This window comes from Octopus bimaculoides, chromosome 12, assembly GCF_001194135.2.
Source record: "Octopus bimaculoides isolate UCB-OBI-ISO-001 chromosome 12, ASM119413v2, whole genome shotgun sequence".
Taxonomy (NCBI): domain Eukaryota; kingdom Metazoa; phylum Mollusca; class Cephalopoda; order Octopoda; family Octopodidae; genus Octopus; species Octopus bimaculoides.
This window is the reverse complement of record NC_068992.1, coordinates 8,517,909-8,535,564: the sequence shown is the minus strand read 5'-3', so window position 1 is coordinate 8,535,564 and position 17,656 is coordinate 8,517,909. Positions and strand designations below refer to the sequence as shown.

At 36.5% G+C, this 17,656-nt stretch overlaps 1 protein-coding gene across 1 annotated transcript in view; it reads right to left on the bottom strand.

Annotated features, from left to right (window-relative positions):
- Positions 1–471: 471 nt before the first annotated feature.
- The window catches only part of LOC106880186 (proton-coupled zinc antiporter SLC30A5), an 18,698-nt gene continuing 1,513 nt past the window's right edge, over positions 472–17,656 (bottom strand). The window contains exons 2-17 of the mRNA XM_052972087.1: positions 17,303–17,621; positions 13,793–13,915; positions 13,523–13,589; positions 12,864–12,949; positions 10,501–10,588; positions 9,378–9,468; positions 8,879–8,955; positions 7,740–7,910; positions 7,283–7,571; positions 6,241–6,446; positions 5,011–5,168; positions 4,350–4,479; positions 3,053–3,305; positions 1,928–2,154; positions 1,233–1,361; positions 472–718 (exon numbers count right to left, since the gene is read on the bottom strand). Of these exons, the coding sequence (XP_052828047.1) occupies positions 536–718; positions 1,233–1,361; positions 1,928–2,154; positions 3,053–3,305; positions 4,350–4,479; positions 5,011–5,168; positions 6,241–6,446; positions 7,283–7,571; positions 7,740–7,910; positions 8,879–8,955; positions 9,378–9,468; positions 10,501–10,588; positions 12,864–12,949; positions 13,523–13,589; positions 13,793–13,915; positions 17,303–17,361 (2,337 nt within the window). The 5' untranslated portion in view covers positions 17,362–17,621 and the 3' untranslated portion in view covers positions 472–535. The remainder of the gene's footprint in view (positions 719–1,232; positions 1,362–1,927; positions 2,155–3,052; positions 3,306–4,349; positions 4,480–5,010; positions 5,169–6,240; positions 6,447–7,282; positions 7,572–7,739; positions 7,911–8,878; positions 8,956–9,377; positions 9,469–10,500; positions 10,589–12,863; positions 12,950–13,522; positions 13,590–13,792; positions 13,916–17,302; positions 17,622–17,656) is intronic.

The following is a 17,656-nucleotide window of genomic DNA, read 5'->3' as shown; positions in this document are numbered from 1 at the left end:
CACACACATACATATATACGACGGGCTTCTTTCAGTTTCCGTTTACCAAATCCATTCACAAGGTGTTGGTCAGCCCGAGGCTATAGTAGAAGACACTTGCCCAAGGTGCCACGCAGTGGGACTGAACCCAGAACCATGTGATTGGTAAGCAAGCTACTTACCAGACAGCCACTCCTGCACCTAATGAATATCATTTATTTCCAGTATTCTGTAAAAATGTTTAGTCATAGGGAAATATTACCTTGCTTGGAAACAGTTAAGGATTAGTGAAAAGAAGGGCATCCTACAGTAAATCATCTTCCTCAATAAACTCTGTCCAACTCATGCAAGCATAGAAAACAAGGATGATGATGATGATGTGAAGTCCCACATCAATGAAAACTGTCCCAATTTACAGTTTCCATTGATGAAAATTAAAAATGAACCCCCTTTCCCAGACATTTGTGAAAGAAAGTCATAAAAAGTGCAAAATTATAAAACAAGAATTTATTTGAATATATATATATATTATAAAATTTCATAAATAATATAATCATCATATTGAAGCAATGGAGGGGACTGCTGTGATGCTCTCAATGTTTGATCTGCCAAATGTTCTGGACTGTTGAATCATTGGGTCAAATGTAGCACCAAGTCCTGACAAGTGCAGGAAGTAAGCGTCTTTTTCAACTTGGATCACAAGACTGTGAACGCCAATGTCTTTGAAAATACCATTTACCTGAAAAATATTTGTATGTTTTTATTATACTGTGGTAGCATTTTCTCTCAAATGTATTTTTGATGACTTGGATTTTAAAGCAGAGTTTGCTTCACAGAAATGGTTAACAAGTTGGTACCATAGTCAAGAATAAATATTAACAAATGCAACAATTTCTTTGCCAGAATGGCTCCCAACCAAGGTGGGGTGGGTTAGATGATGAGGATAGTGGTTTCGAAAGGGCCGGCATGTGCGACCTGATCACCTCTGCTGGTCAAACTTCCAACCATGTGTTCCTATCGCGACACTGATTCTGCAGAACTGTGTTGGGTGTGGAAACTAACTTTAAAGTATAAATATAGATTTTTTGAATCAGCAATGTTGTGTTCAGTTAAGTCCTATCTGGGGTGAAAAATCAATGAACTGATTCCTTATGGGGTTTTCCATTCAATCAGGTTTTCCATTCAATAAATTCCATCCTGCCCATGCAAGCAACGAAAAGTCAATGTCAAATCAATGACAATGAGTCACTTACTTGAGCAATAATTTTCTGTTCACTGGCATCAGGCTTTACTTGTACATGTATGCAGCCCATTATTTTGGTAGAAGTGTGGTTCCAGAAGTGTGGGTCTCTGTAGGATGTGACTCCTTCCAAAGCTAAAACCTGAAGAAATAAACAGACAAAAACAAAATATTATACACACACACACACATGAAATATGAGAGAAAGAAAATGGAGTTCAGGAAACTCTTTAAGCAACCACTGATATGTTACCCTTTGTATGAAAGTCTTTCATCCAAGGAGTAACATATTTACTATATACTTAACCCATTATCTCCCATAATTCTATTAACTGGAATTTTTTTTATGAAACTTTGATTTCTAGCATAAAACAGCCTTAGAAACACGCCGGAATGATCAAAATAACACTTTAAATAGAAATAAGCGAGATATTGGGTGAAAAATTAGCAAACCTCATTTGAATATCAGAGAAATATACCTAGTAGATATAGCAAAAAGGTTAGATATGTGTAAATATTGACAGATAATTACGAAATTTGTAATTTTTAAGTGATCTCGTATGAGATCACTGGTAAGTAATGGGTTAAAGAGTTTAAGTAAATCTTTCAAGATGGTGCCCCATCATGGTCACAGTCCAACAACAGAAACAAGAAAAAGATGAAAGATATATATATTGACGATGACAAAAACACACACAATATCCTTACCCTGTTTAGACATTCATTGAGTGGTTTCTCTTGATTCAATGGTGTTCGTTGCAGCAAAATGTAAGAGGTCTCTTTCAGCAGAGGAAAGACACTGAGCAGAATCAAAGCAGCAATGAAGACGGAACATATGGGGTCAGCAACATTCCACCCAAAGTTCTCAATCAAGATTGAGCTGACAATTACCCCGACACTCCCTAGAGTATCAGCAAGGACATGGAGGAACACACCTGGAAGAGATGGAGACAAATTCCTTTCAATAATGAACATGATTTATCTAAGAACAAAGGATTCCACTTGCATTTAAGGATTGCCATACAGTTTAAGGACAAAAGCTAATCCATATTGTTGATATTGTTACAGCAGTTAGCTCCAGGTCAGACCTCATTGAGGAGGCCTATTACACTGTGTATTTTTTTAATTTTCGGTCAGTAAGTGTTATTTCCTATTTGCTTCTATCTAGAAACCAAAAGAAATTACTACTATCCCCTTCAAACTTTGCTTTTGTGACCTGAACATCAATGTTTTGAAACTGACCTATGTTCCGTTGCATTTCAGACAGATTCAGTGTTGAGGAGATGAAGCAGAAATATCATTATAGCAAATATTCTGCTTAGTACCACAGATTTGCTTGTCAGTTGTTTGACCGTAACCACTTGATCATGTCCCTTAATGGCTGACAATGTGTGCATCTCTGATTATGAGTAGGAGTAGTGAGGGAGCATCAAAGCCATGTGTTGAGAGGAATTCTTTGGGGTTTGAATAAATGTAAAGACGGATGAAATGCCCAGTGTGCTAATGATTACGACAGCTCTCCACCTTAAATTAATTCAACATAATATGAACTAGCAGTATAGCCCAGCATTGCCTGGGATTAAGTTAGAATTATTAAGCTAATCAAGCACTTTGTTTCAAACCAAACTAAGTAACGTCGATGTGAAATTTGAGCAATGTCCTCCTAAAATTGGAGCAACATGCATGCTAATTTGTGGACGTGCATAAATTAGATTCACGTACACACACACATCCTGCCTTTTATAGATATAGATAAAGAAGCTTTACATTTGACAAAGTAATCTGAATGCCAAAGGGTTAATCAGATGATTAATAAAAGAAAAGTTTCCTTACCTTGCATATTGGTGTTTAAATGAGGATGTCCATGTTGTGTGGGTTGATGATGAGGATGGTGGTGATGACCATGAGGTGAATGATGATGTGTACTGCCACTGGATGACCCATGTGCATGACCATGGCCACCACAACTACTGGAAGATTCTTTCTGACTGTGACTATGACCGTGTCCGTGTCCGTGTCCATGACCATGAGAATGGAAGACAAATATTCCGACCAAATTTACCAACAAACCCAGGACAGAAATTGTCTGAAATAATAATGATTATAATAACAAAAAAAGTTCCAAGAACAATATTAAATGCCGCGAACATAGAAACAATACAACAAGCACTTTAAGGCTATTTCTTTTCTGAAACCACCATCGTGTGACAAGTATTTCCTCTCAATACCACCACAGCGTGACAAGCACCACGTCAACCTTCTCCAATTTTTGCAGTGGCTGCACTTGTTGTGCTTGTAGTTATAGCGACAGCCACACTAATTCTCACAACCATGGCAATGGCTGTGCTACTGCTTCTGCCCATTGTTGTGCTTACTGTCAGTCCTTGTCTTCCAATTTTTTCAATTCCTTACATCCCCTCTCACCAACCTATAGCCCTTCAATTCCTCTTCCATCATTTTCAGCCAAATTCCTTTTGGTCCACCTCTTCCTGTACTTTCTTCCACATTCATTTCTATTGCTCCTTTCACCCATTCATTTTTGTCTTTTCTCAATACTCAGCCAATCTTCACATCCATCACTAACTCACTTCCCCTACTCTCTCTCTCTCTCTCTCTCTCTCTCTCTCTCTCTCAATAACACTCAGTTCATCCAACAGACCCATTCTCATTTCCAATTTTCTCATACTTCATTCTCTCTCTTTCAGACTCCGAACAACCACTGTGCATTCATTCATTCATTCATTCATTCATTCATTCATTCATATATATGCATGCATACATACATGTGTGTGTGTGTATATATATATACACACACATATATATATGTGCATGTATGTACCTTATAGTAGATATATATATATAAATGTACACATATATACATACATATGTGTGTGTGTCAATGTGTGCCTTTTTGTTTGTGTTTATTCACTCCCACAATTTGACAACCAGTGTCGGTTTGTTTACATTTCCATAACTTAGCATTTCAGCAAAAGACACCAATAAAATAAGCAGTAGACTTCAAAAAAAGTACTGGGATTGATTTGATTAACTAAACCTTTTAAAGTGGTGCCTTAGCATGGCCACAGTCCAATGAGTGAAATAAGATAAAGATAAATACAAGTGAGCTTACCAAAAGTCTTTCTGTACGAATTTCAGGAGGTTCAAACAAACGTGCTATGGCTTCAGTGAACACAAATAATGCAATAATAATAAGGAAAAGTCCATTAACGAATCCTGAGAGGACTTCCACTCTGTCAAATCTAAAAAAAAAATTTTTTGGGGAAGATGTAATGTCAGTGACACTAAATTTCACTTTGTACTTCAATTACAATTTGTTTTAAGCAACTACAGTTTACTGGAATAATTTTCTTTTGAATTTCAGCTAATGAGATTCAATCAGTTACATTTTATTTCAGTTAAAAATTCACCTTAGTAAATTACAAATTGCTTTAATAACAAATTTATTTACATTTTTTAGCAATTATAGTTTAACTCTTTAGCATTTAAACTGGCCACATCCAGACCAGATATTCTACCTGTTTTATGTTCAAACCAGTCAGATCTGACCTCTTATACTTACCCAACAATGTCATTCTAAAACTAAACAAGTAAAAGAGTCGATTATATCAATCCAATATTTGACAGGTACTTATTTTATTGATCCTCGATGAATAAAAGGATATAATGATTATAATATGATTTCAGTTCAAAATGTAAATGGGTCATGACTAAATACCACAAAGCTTTGATGATTCTGCCAACACATTACAAATAACAATAGGTAAACCTACCCAAATGAAAATATCCTTGTTGCCTTCCATCGTGTCATTACAGCAGCATAAAGTCCCATGACCAGCGCGGAACAATCAAACATCATATGGAAACCATCAGATATCAAACCTAAGCTATTGGTCCAGACCCCATAAACCAGTTCCACAAATGTGAATGTCTGCAGAAAGAAAAGAAATGGTATGTAAATTCAAGTATTGTATTTTCTGGAATACAAATCAATGCAGCAAATAGTGTAAACTAGTTGTGCAAACATTCAAACATTGTCACTATCTTTCCAAATCCTGCTGCATTTCACATGGAAGTTTTGGTTCCCCAAAGTCATTTTGGCATAATAAGGCAACCCAGTTTTTTTTTTATTGTAAATTTTAGTCATCATCATCATCATCGTTTAACGTCCGCTTTCCATGCTAGCATGAACAAATTTGACGAGTAAATATGCAATGAAGGTCAGCAATCTTGGTGTCATGTCAGAGTTCATTCTTTAACCTTTGTCATCTTCTCCTTAATAAACCAAACCCCACAGGAATGACTGACACTAACTTCACTCTTCTGTAGAGATGAAATAGCTGAGTGGATAAGGTATTGGTATATGTGTTCAGGATCCACAAAGTTCAAAACAGCTGCAAGTATCACTGGGTTTCCTTACTTCCTCTTCCTTTCATTTTCTAGAAGAAAAAAACTTTTTTTTTTTGAATACATGAATAGGTTATACATTACACTGTAACACGATTATTATCCTTGGGTAGCAACTGGCATTTCCTATTTGCTTACCCCTAGAAACCATGAGAAATGGCTAATATTTCCTTCAAACTTTGCTTTTGTGACATTTATTCAAACCCCAAAGAATTCCTCTCAGCACATGGCTATGATGCTCCTCCACTACTCCTGCATATGATCAGAGATGCACATATTGACAGCCACTAAGGGACATGGTCCAGTGGTTAAGGTCAAGCAAACGACAAGAAAATCTGTGGTACTGAGCAGAATGTTTACTATAATGATATTTCTGTTTTGGCAACTCAATGCTGAATGTCAGAAATGTAATGGAAAATAGGTCAGTTTCAAAACACTGATGTCCAGGTCACAAAAGCAAAGTTTGAAGGGAATGGTAACTATTTCCTTTGAATTCTAGATAGAAGCAAACAGGAAATAACACTAACCAAAGACAAAAATATTAAAAAAAAAATCAGCATGAAAGGATTCAAAGAATGAAAATATATCTGTCCTACCATGTTAATACACAGGAAGTAAAATATTTTCCTAGAATCTGATTCTTCTAGAATATGTCGTAGGCCACCCTTCAGCAAACTTAGAATGGAGGTGGAAGTTTTGTGGAGTGCTTCCCCTGTGATGCTATAAAGTGGCATCCCTGCAGGTGAGTACCCAATGAAGCTCATTTTCGAACCTCGACTGGGAGATATTAGAATATATGTAGCTAGAAATGGAGAGAAACAAATAGATAAGTCCGTTTTAAGGCTTCACAGATTCATTAGATTCAAACACAAAATACAATGAATAATTATTTTGGAACAGTGGATCTCGGAGCACATACAAATTTTGACACAAGGCCAACAGCTCGGGAGAAGGGAATAAGTAAATTACATCAACTCCCAGCACTCAACAGATCCCTATTTTATTGACTCTAAAAGGATGAAAGGCAAAGTCAACCTTGGTGGGATTTGAACTTAGAATGAGAGACGAAATGCTGCAAAGAATTTTGCCCAGCGTGCTAATGATTCTGTCAGCTTGCTGCCTTATATAAAGGCTATAAATATTAACATGTAAATATTGGGCTGGAAAACCCATTCAGATAGAAAAAGTCAAAAGCTGCTCCTGAGATGTGAACCCACATTATCTGCAGACATAACAGGCCTTGGACATTTTCTATTCAAAAGGGTTTTTCAAGCCAATATTTACATGTTATTAATTATAGCTTTATGTACTTCAAGATCCACTGTTGCAAAACAAGGTTTCATATTCTCTTGAAAGTCTATTGGTTCTTATATCAACAACATAGTGAATAAGAAAGAGGGAGAAAGATGGTGAAGAAATAGCATCAAGGTACAAAGTGAATTTGAGAGAGAACAGGGCTGGAAGAGCAGGAAAGGTAGGTGGGTAGGTGAGTGCATTAGTATGTGACATGATTAGAGATGGGGACTGAGGAGGACACTGTGAATATCAGTTATGGGGAGGAGGAGAAATGAAGAAAATAGGAGGGAGTGATAAGGGAGAGCAATATAGTCTAAAATGGTAAAGAGAAGTAATACATACATATCAAGAAAGCGCAGATACTGAAGAGAACTCCTGCAGAAAGTATGTGGTCCTCGGTGATAATCTCTTTCAGTTTGTCCATTGTAGTGATGCGAGCCATATAGGGATGGTTCCAGCTGACACTGATAAGCAGAGCAAATATGAAAATAGCATATGACCCATAGGCTGCTGTGTGTGCATTCTGCAAGTGGTTGTTGACAACAGCTGTGACGTAGTAGTCAACAATGAAGGTGAAGAACACCACCAGGATGATGGGGAACAGAAGGTACAAAGTAGACTGTACATCATTCTGAAAGAGATAAGTTAGGGAGTCATAATACGATGGCAGTCAGAGGAGAATGAAATAAAACAGCTCATGTACACTTGTATCTTTTTTCTCTATATGTTGTAGAGTCAGTTTAAGTTTATCTTTTAGCAAATAACAGTAAGAAAAAAGAAGAAGATGAGAGTGACTTACATCAATGCTGATGTAGAGAAATAAGGCCCATGGAAAGAGAAGCAGTCCTGAGACGAAAGTAGACAGGGCATGAAGTCGTTTTGCACCCCCGAGGTCAATGGAGAGTTTCTTCGAAGCATTATCAAATCCTGTCTGAAGGCAGAGAGTCAGAAAGAGCAGCACTACTCCACCCTGAATGAAAAAAAACAAAAAAGAAAACAGAAATTAGAAATAACACCAGATTAATTACCAGAATTGGTAAATCTAAGTATAATAATAATAGTAATAATAATAATAAAAAGTTACTGTATATAGTGTACAGGTGCACTACAACTTATCAGAAAAAAATAACCAAAACTGCATGGACAATAGAAAATGCAGGTAGTGAACAGTGAATAAGTCTTTAAAAAAAAAAAAAAACCCAAGGTAGGATGTGCTTGCTGGTTGTCAGGGCTGAAAATCGAAATTCACACAAGTAGGAGGTTGAAAACTGCACAAGAAGCCGCAGCACTTTCTGGGCAATTGCAGGATATTCCTTTTCAACCGCCAACCAAAATGCATTCAGGTTAAGCTCAGAATGCTTCAACTTTAATGTTCTGTCATTTAAAACACTGGCAAGTTCTTCTTCTTCTGTTAATGTGAACTGTTCTTCAAATGGCACAAATTCCACAAATGGGTTTCTAATCCAATCATACTGGTCAACAGATATCGATGGAAAATATTTGTCAAGATTTGTTAACAAAGTGTGAAAATGATTCAAAATCAGTAGCACAATTTCTTGACAATTCCTAAACTGGATTGGTACTCGAGAAATTAATGTTATGAAGAGTAACCAGCAAAGGATTCTGTATAAGATTTTGTCTCTACTTCATCATATGCATTTTTTTCTGTTATTAGTTAGGAATTACAAAGATCATTTATATGTTATGAAAATATGAACTAATACGATTTTATTTGTATGACAGTCATGCCAAAACCTCACAGCAGTACCAAAAGCCCACAGTTATAACAGTCTGGTATGAATGAAACTGAATCATAAATTAATGAAATACACACATTTTTCCTGCGTAAACTGAAGTTTAAGAAAAATAATATAGAGCCATTATACATGAAGCTCATTGTGAAACAAAGTGGAAGTTGAAACCAAATGTGAAACGTACCTTATGGTCAGACCAACCGATAAGATCAAAAGCATGATGGAAAATTCGTGTAATAAAGTTGTTGTGTAAATCATCAGCTGAAGATGAAGAATTAAGGACAAACAAAGGAACTGAATGGGAGAACGACAAAAACAGCTTAATATGGCCACAGCACTGAGCTGAAACTACAAAAAAAAAAAAAAAAAAAAAAAAAAAAAAAAAAATATATATATATATATATATATATATACACACATAAACTTTTAGTTGGTCTCAATTGTTCAGCCCATATAAGGAGATAGCTACAAATCTCTACAAAGAATCTACAGATATAAAAAACAATGAATTCCATCAACCGATGTAAAAGACCTCAAGCATCTTGGAGCAAGTTGCAATTCTTAGCAAAGAATCAAAAGAGTCTTAAACAAGGTAAAAAAAAAAAAAATATATATATATTGGGGGGGGGGGGAATAAAATCTATTATAGAAACAGTTATTAATTGTGAGTAGTGAAAGGATACATTCATGATCAGAAATTAGGTGAAGCCTATCATCATGATCCAATAATAACAGGGAGACAACTCCAAGCAAAAAAAATAGGGCACCACGTAACTGGAAAGAAAAAAATAATAAAAGAGGAAAATATTAAACATAGCAAGCACAAATAAAGATTGCAGACTGTATATATATGTATAGTGTTATATAAATTAATTCTAGTGAATATTATGAAGATCAATAGATAATGACAGTCCAATACATGCATCAAAAATTTCTGCTAATTTTTATCTTTTGATGGTTTGGAAACACCACATGAAATTTTAACAGAGGTAATACACTAACTGCAAATAAACTGTCATGCTATTGAAACACATGTAACATGTATTGAAATGCTATTATATATTATCTTCGTTTACCATATATTTTCACTGTGTGACATGTCCAGCAAATACTGTCACAGAGATTGAAGTTGCAGAATACCTGATATCATTAAACAATTCTTATGTTAATTCAGCTTGTGACTGAATGATAAAATAGGAATGTCTAGTTGTTAGTATTTCTATAGTGTACACAGCTAGCCAAATACTCATGGAGGCTACCAGGCTAATAATCATGGTCATTATATATATATATATATATATATATAAATGTTAGTTTGGAACTGTCTGTTATCAGACCAGCTGGTGTCAAAGGAAGCTGATATAGGAGCAGTTTGTGACAAAATGAATGGTTATATGTTCATGTAATCTGGTCCTTTCAACTTTAGATCTTTTTACTCTGTATTTCTTCCCATACAATACAAGATGGAAATTCAAGAACACCAACACCCCACCCACCTAAAAAAAAAAAAACTTATATAGTATAAAGAAGTAATCAGGTTATTTTTCCCTTTCATTTCTAAGTATAATCAATCACTGACAACTAGTAAATATGAGAGAGTTCATATCAGTAAGATGAGAAGGGGAGGAAGGAAGGAAGGAAGGAAGGAGCAAAAGAGAGAAAGCAAGTGAAGTAGAGAGAGAGTGAGAGAAGAGTGAGAAATAGAATGAGAAATAGAGAGAATTAGAGGCAGGAACTAATAAAGATACAGTTGCTGACATAACAATAAAGTGTCTAGAAATTAAGATTTGTTTTTTTTTGTTTTACCTTTGATGGAGCTGATCCGTTACTGCTGAACAAAGCACTGGCCCAAGCAATCACAACAATATCACTATGCTCGAAGAGCAAAATCGTCCTGAAACATGAACAAACACCAATGAGGAGCTGTAGATTCCTAGAGTACATAACAACAACCATTCGAAATACATTGTTTGAATTCCTCACATTTTCTTTCTGTCAGCCATACCCCACATATATATTACATATTTTTATATATATATAAAAATATATAGGCGCAGGAGTGGCTGTGTGGTAAGTAGCTTGCCTACCAACCACATGGTTCCGGGTTCAGTCCCACTGCGTGGCATCTTGGGCAAATGTCTTCTACTCTAGCCTCGGGCCGACCAAAGCCTTGTGAGTGGATTTGGTAGACGGAAACTGAAAGAAGACCGTCGTATATATGTATATATATGTGTGTGTTTGTGTCTCTGTTTGTCCCCCTAGCATTGCTTGACAAACAATGCTGGTGTGTTTATGTCCCCGTCACTTAGCGGTTCGGCAAAAAGAGACCGATAGAATAAGTACTAGGCTTACAAAGAATAAGTCCTGGGGTCGATTTGCTCGACTAAAGGCGGTGCTCCAGCATGGCCGCAGTCAAATGACTGAAACAAGTAAAAGAATAAAAGAATAAAAAAGAATATATATATATATATATATATATATATATATATATATATATATATATATACATATATAATCTCTCTCACTCTATATATATATATATATATATATATATAGGGGGGGGGGAAGAGAGATGATAGGCCTCTGTAGAGTTTCTATCTATCAAATTTTCTTTATAAGATATTGGTCAACCTGAGGCTACCGTAGAAGACACTTTCCAAAAGTCCAGTGGAATTAAATCCAAAACTACATTGTTTTATAACATAATTCATAGCATAATTCAATGATCTGTTTATTTATTTATAAAATGTTCTGGCTAATTTGAACATGAATATCTTAATTACAGTGGTATTTTGTCTTCAGAGAACAACTCGTTTCAGACAACATGTGCTGATTACACGCTTCATTCATATGAGGTAGGGAAACTGAGACACTGGTGTTACTGTTTCAGTGTCTCTTCAGTCAAAGCTGCTCTTAGATCTCTGAATCTAAACATAATTGGTGGTTCTTGTTTATAGAATTCAGGAAATAAATTATTTTCTGACAGGTGCTGATATTTGCGAAGTCAATAATAAATTATCAAGATAATTTATAATCAATTTATGCATAGCATAATCCATTATTGAATCAGTACATTACTTGAATAATCACGGTGAATAGTAACACAATTTCCAACAGAATGTGTGTACTGAATCATAGCATTAACAGCAAACGATTTTCATAGGGAAACAGTTGTTTGTTGTTGCTACAAGGCCATGTATGTATCAAGGAGTAAAACAGCTGATAGCAATTATAAACCAAACCAATTCAAGCCGAAGATAAATATAAATAGTATAAATATTGGAGAAAGAGAGACAGGAGAGAAGTGACAACTTGCTTTGATTCAGTTGAGTTGAGAGCAAATAGCAGTGAGTTCTCTTTCTTTTCATCACTGCTGTCACCATAATGATCAACTTTGTTTTTTCATCATCATCATCATTTAACGTCCGCTTTCCATGCTAGCATGGCTTGGACGATTTGACTGAGGACTAGTGAACCAGATGGCTACACCAGGCTCCAATTTGATTTGGCAGAGTTTCTACAGCTGGATGCCCTTCCTAACGCCAACCACTCTAAGAGTGTAGTGGGTGCTTTTACGTGCCTCCGGCATGAAGGCCAGTCAGGCAGTACTGGCAACGGCCATGCTCAAAATGGTGTATTTTACGTGCCACCTGCACAGGAGCCAGTCCAGCGGCACTGGCAACGATCTCGCTCGAATGTCTTTACACGTGCCAGGAAGGCGAATAAATAAGTATTAACCAACAGGTTTGTAAGCACAATGTTTGTGGGAGCAGTGTTGAGGAAATCCAACAGGATTGAAACCTCACATGCACTGCTGTTCCTTATTTATCTATCTGTCAGACCCATGAAAATATTGTAAATACAAACATATTGTTTACATTTGTCGGCATGGAAAACAGACATTAATGATAATAATGATAACGGATGTTGATGATTACCCTTGAATATAACGAGTATATAGCTTTGTTAATTGAACTAGATCCCACAGTCACTGAAAGCAAGGTGAAATCAATGTGTGTGTACCTGCATGTATAATTAAGACTTAATGACTTGAACCAAGTGAAAGAGAAGAAAGAAAAGAAAGAACCATCTGAAGGCAGAGTATATCAAATGCTATTTTAACAGAGAACAGGACAGGTGAGATGTAAACTGGAAAAACTGGTACTCACCTGAGTGGACCACATAGAGTCAATCCAAAAAGCCAAAGTAAGTTTATCATACTTCCAATAACAGCATGACGAAATACTCGAAACCACTACAGATGTGAGAATGGAAACAAATTAAAAAAGAAACAAACAACAAAGTAAAAAAAAAAAACCAATAAATATCAAATAAGCAGTAATAATTATTATTTCCATAATAAACACAAGAAAAAATAAATTTGTGAGGGAGAATGAGAGAACTGTTGATTACATGGATCCCAATACTCCGAGAGTGTAGTGTTGTAAATATTCGGTCCCTTACCCACACAATCTGGCATAGTGATCAACATATAAAACATTTTGCAAACTCTACCTGCAAAGGCTGAAATTCCTGTGTAGAACTAAGAAATTTCAGCCCTTGTACTTCCTGCCCCAACCAGTAACCCAGAATTCCCTCCCTACTTCACTCAAAGTTTTCCAGTAAACACCAATCTATAAATGTTAAAGTTGGACATTAGCCATGTCAACTGCATATTTGTAATGACCATAAAATGCAGTCTTTGAATGTGCAACAATCAAATGAATTTTAGAGAGGGGAGGAGGAGAAGAAAAATAATAAGAGGAGGAGCAGGAGGAAAACAGAAGTAATACCATTTCTGCTTTCAACAACATGTACAATTACTTACTTGATTCTTACTTAACTTTTTTCCTGAAGAGAATGGCTTTTGCAGTAATAGGAAAGGACCCGAACTCCTGCATAAAAGAAATATAAAACTCTGTACTTTTGGAGATCAAATTTGAATTCAAGTCATACTGAGGGCTACACTGGCTGCAATACTTAAATTCAGACCCTTAATGTTACATTTATTGGAAACTGGAAAACCAATTCGTGGAATGGTCAGCTCCAGTTCTTGACAAAATATAATTCTACTGAATTTTTTAAGGGAAGAACTTACCCAGCTTTGATGATGAATAGGAACTGGACAACAGGAATTACTTTGAGAAGATCATAGGATAAAAATAATCCAAAAGCTCTGAAGAACTTGGCTACAACAAGTAATCCAATATATACAGTATTTCTGAAAGGAAAAATTAAATCAATCAGATTAAATGGATTAATAGATTTTAGAGAAATATTTAATACAATAATTTGGAGGGAGGGTGTTAGTTGATTATGTTAACCCCAGTGCTCAACTGGCACTTATCTCATCAACCCCAAAAGAATGAAAGACGAAGTCAACCTCGGCAGAATTTAAACTCAGAAAATAAAGAGTCTTGCTCAAGGACACAATGTGTTGCCGAGAATTGAACTCACGACCTTTCTTGTATTTCTTCTGGCTCTTTGCAATCTGTGTTCAAATCCTGCCATGGTTAATTTTACTTTACATTTCTCTAGGGTTGATATAATAAAGTATGACTGAAGTACCGAGTTTTGTAGGACAGACTAACTCCTTCCTCTCAAAATTGCTGGCCTCCTTCCTGAATCAGAAATTACTATTATGGCTATGAAGCAGATCTTTGATTTTCCTTTTACTTGCTTCAGTCATTTGACTGAAGCCATGCAGGGTCTCTTAGTCAAACAAATTAACCCCAAGGCTTATTTTTTTTAAGCCTAATACTTATTATATTGCTCACTTTCGCTGAACTGCTAAGTTACAGGGACGTAAACAAACCAACACCAGTTTTCAAGCAGTGGTGAGAGGACAAATACAGACATAGATATACCCATACAAATGTATATATATATATATATATATAGGGAAAGGAGTTAGTCTCTATTGTATACATATATGTATATACCATGGGCTTCTTTCAGTTTCTGTCTACCAAATCCACTCACAAGGCTTTGGTTGGCCCAAAGCTATAGCAGAAGATGCTTGCCTAAGGTGCCATGCAGTGGCACTGAACCCAGACCCATGCTGTTGGGAAGCAAGCTTCTAACCGCACAGCCACACCTATCAACTTTTAAAACATATAAAGTTTTGTGTGTCTCTTTTCTTTAGTCTAAACTAAATCCAGACATTCCTATTTAAAACGATACACCATGAAACCTATCCACTGATTTTCACCTAATAATAATACCATGAATAAAAGCTATAGGTAGCACAACTCTTCCTCAATCATAAAATAATAAATATTGTTTGTTGTTCACAGCTTTATAACCAAGAAAAATAAAGTTAAGATGGACAACAGCTGGAATGAAATAGTACAGAGAAGCTTTTCAATAGAGTAGTACTATTGTCTATTCTAACTACTCCCCCTGTTCACTCCCAGTCTTCTTATCTTTTCTCAATCTCACTGACAACCTTCCCCACACTCCCTCTACTTTCTCCACCGCCACCACCCTCTGTCTGACTTATATTACCTGAAGTTAACAAAGAAGCCTCTACATGGATGTTCGAATTGCAAGAAATAGCAGCCAAATCTCCTTCAAGCCCCAACCTTATCAGAAGGACACAAGTTCCTGAGGAAATCGAGAATGATGGAAGATGTGTACTAAATGACAGAGGCATACATGTCCACAATAATGCCAAAATGAAAGAAGTATGGAAATGCTGTTGTAAGATTGTTGAATGAAGAGAAAGCACTACTCTATGTAGACCTAAGTGAGTAATTAGCCTTTAAGTTGACAGTCATATGATTAAAGACAAAAATAATTAAGACTATGAAGGTAGGGAAGACAATTGGACCAGCTAGCACAGTAGCCGAGATGCTGAAAATATCTGGCAAAGTAGGTCACATGCTAGTCATTTGCATAATCAACCATGTAGGACAGGGAAGTGATACCCCAATTCTAGTGTAACTTCACCAATTATTACAAAGGCAAGTTAGCTGCACAAGAGATGAAGCTACAGATATATCGAATAGATGAACCAGGTTATAAAAATGAAACTTGAAGAAGCTGATGAGGGGACTTGGCTGAAAAGAAAATTTTCTGTTTTCAGTTCTTTCGATCTTGCCCACCATATAATTTCTTTGGTTATATATACAAGACAGAAGAAACTGCCAGACCTCTCTGGCCAAAGGAAAGTGGCAGCGCAATCTTGAAAATGGACTCAGCTGTGAGCCTGATTCATCCTAAACACAGCAGCTATACAAAATACCTCCACAAATCAGCAATGTTTGAACGCATAACAAGTGCATGCAGAATCGACAGATCCAGCTCATGACACTTCCACGTCTGTAAAGGTTGTCCTGAACCAACAAGTTCAGGGATTTCTGGAACTTATCCATAGTTTCTGGATTGAAAGACCTACAGAATACGCAGTTCATTTTGATATTTGGCTATGCCTAATAATAATAATAATTTTTTAGCATTGTCACAAGGCTTGAAATATGAGGGAGAGAGGTAGTTGATATCACTGACCGCAATACTTAACTGATACTTTATTTTATCAACATCAAAAGACAAAAGGCAATTTGAACTCATTATGTAAAGATCCAGAAGAAATACTGCAAGATATTTTTGTCCAACACTCTAACAATTCTGCTGATCTACTGTCTTGATAACAATTACTATTATTATTATCATCATGCAGTATGAAATGCTTAGTGGTATTTCGCCCATCACTCCAATCTGAGTTCAAATTCTTCTGAGGTCGACTTTGCCTTTTATTCTTCAGGGTCAGTAAATTAAGTACCAGTGAAATACTGGAGTCAATGTAATTGACTTGTCCCCTCCCCCAAAATGGCTGCCCTTGTGGCAAAATTTGAAACCATTATAATCATTATTATTATTAATTAGGTGCTGAGCTGGCAGAATCATTAGCATGCTGGGCGAAATGCTTAGTGGCATTTTGCCCGTCTCTACGTTCTGAGTTCAAATTCCGCCAAGATCGACTTTGCCTTTCATCCTTTTGGGGTCGATGTAATCAACTAGTTCCCTCCCCAAAAATTTCCGGCCTTGTGACTTTAGTAAAGGCAGCAGGGGCTACGGGGGAGGGGCTGCGTTGATTACATTGATCCCAACTGGTACTTATTTAACTAACTCTGAAAGGATGAAAGGAAAAGTTGTCCTCAGCAGAATTTGAAGACATTCGAGCGAGATCGTTGCCAGTGCCACTGGACTGGCCCTTGTGCAGGTGGCACGTAAAATACACCATTTCGAGCGTGGCCGTTGCCAGTACCGCCTGACTGGCCTTCGTGCCGGTGGCACGTAAAAGCACCCACTACACTCTCGGAGTGGTTGACGTTAGGAAGGGCGTCCAGCTGTAGAAACTCTACCAAATCAGATTGGAGCCTGGTGTCGCCTCCTGGTCCACCAGTCCTTAGTCAAATCGTCCAACCCACGCTAGCATGGAAAGCGGACGTTAAACAACGACGATGATGATGATGAATGTAAAGACAGATATTGCTAAACATTTTGCTTTGGATGCTAACAATTCTGCCAGCTTGCTACCTTAATGTGAGTAAATATATTAATAAATAAATACAGCAAAATTATAAAAATTAAATTAAACACTTACTTGGATGACGGATATATGGCCCGGGAGGGCAAGACTTGGCTGTTGTAAGCCTCTGTCATACTTAAAAGAGGCAGATACTCTGATTATGTATGTTTATATGTAGGATTTATGTATTGCTTTGTAAACGACTACGTTTCTAGTAGAATCCAGTCCATTTTTCTTATATGTATGCGTGCTTGTTTGTAATTATTCAGCTGGTCGAAATTATAACAGCAGTTATTAATTAGGTAATGAAATGCAATTAGAGATCCAGGGGTTTTCTTTTCCACTTTAGAAAGGTATTGCTGGCAATCAGCTGCCGGCCACGACACAAGAAATCCTGTGGAAGAGGAAAAAAAAATATATATATATATA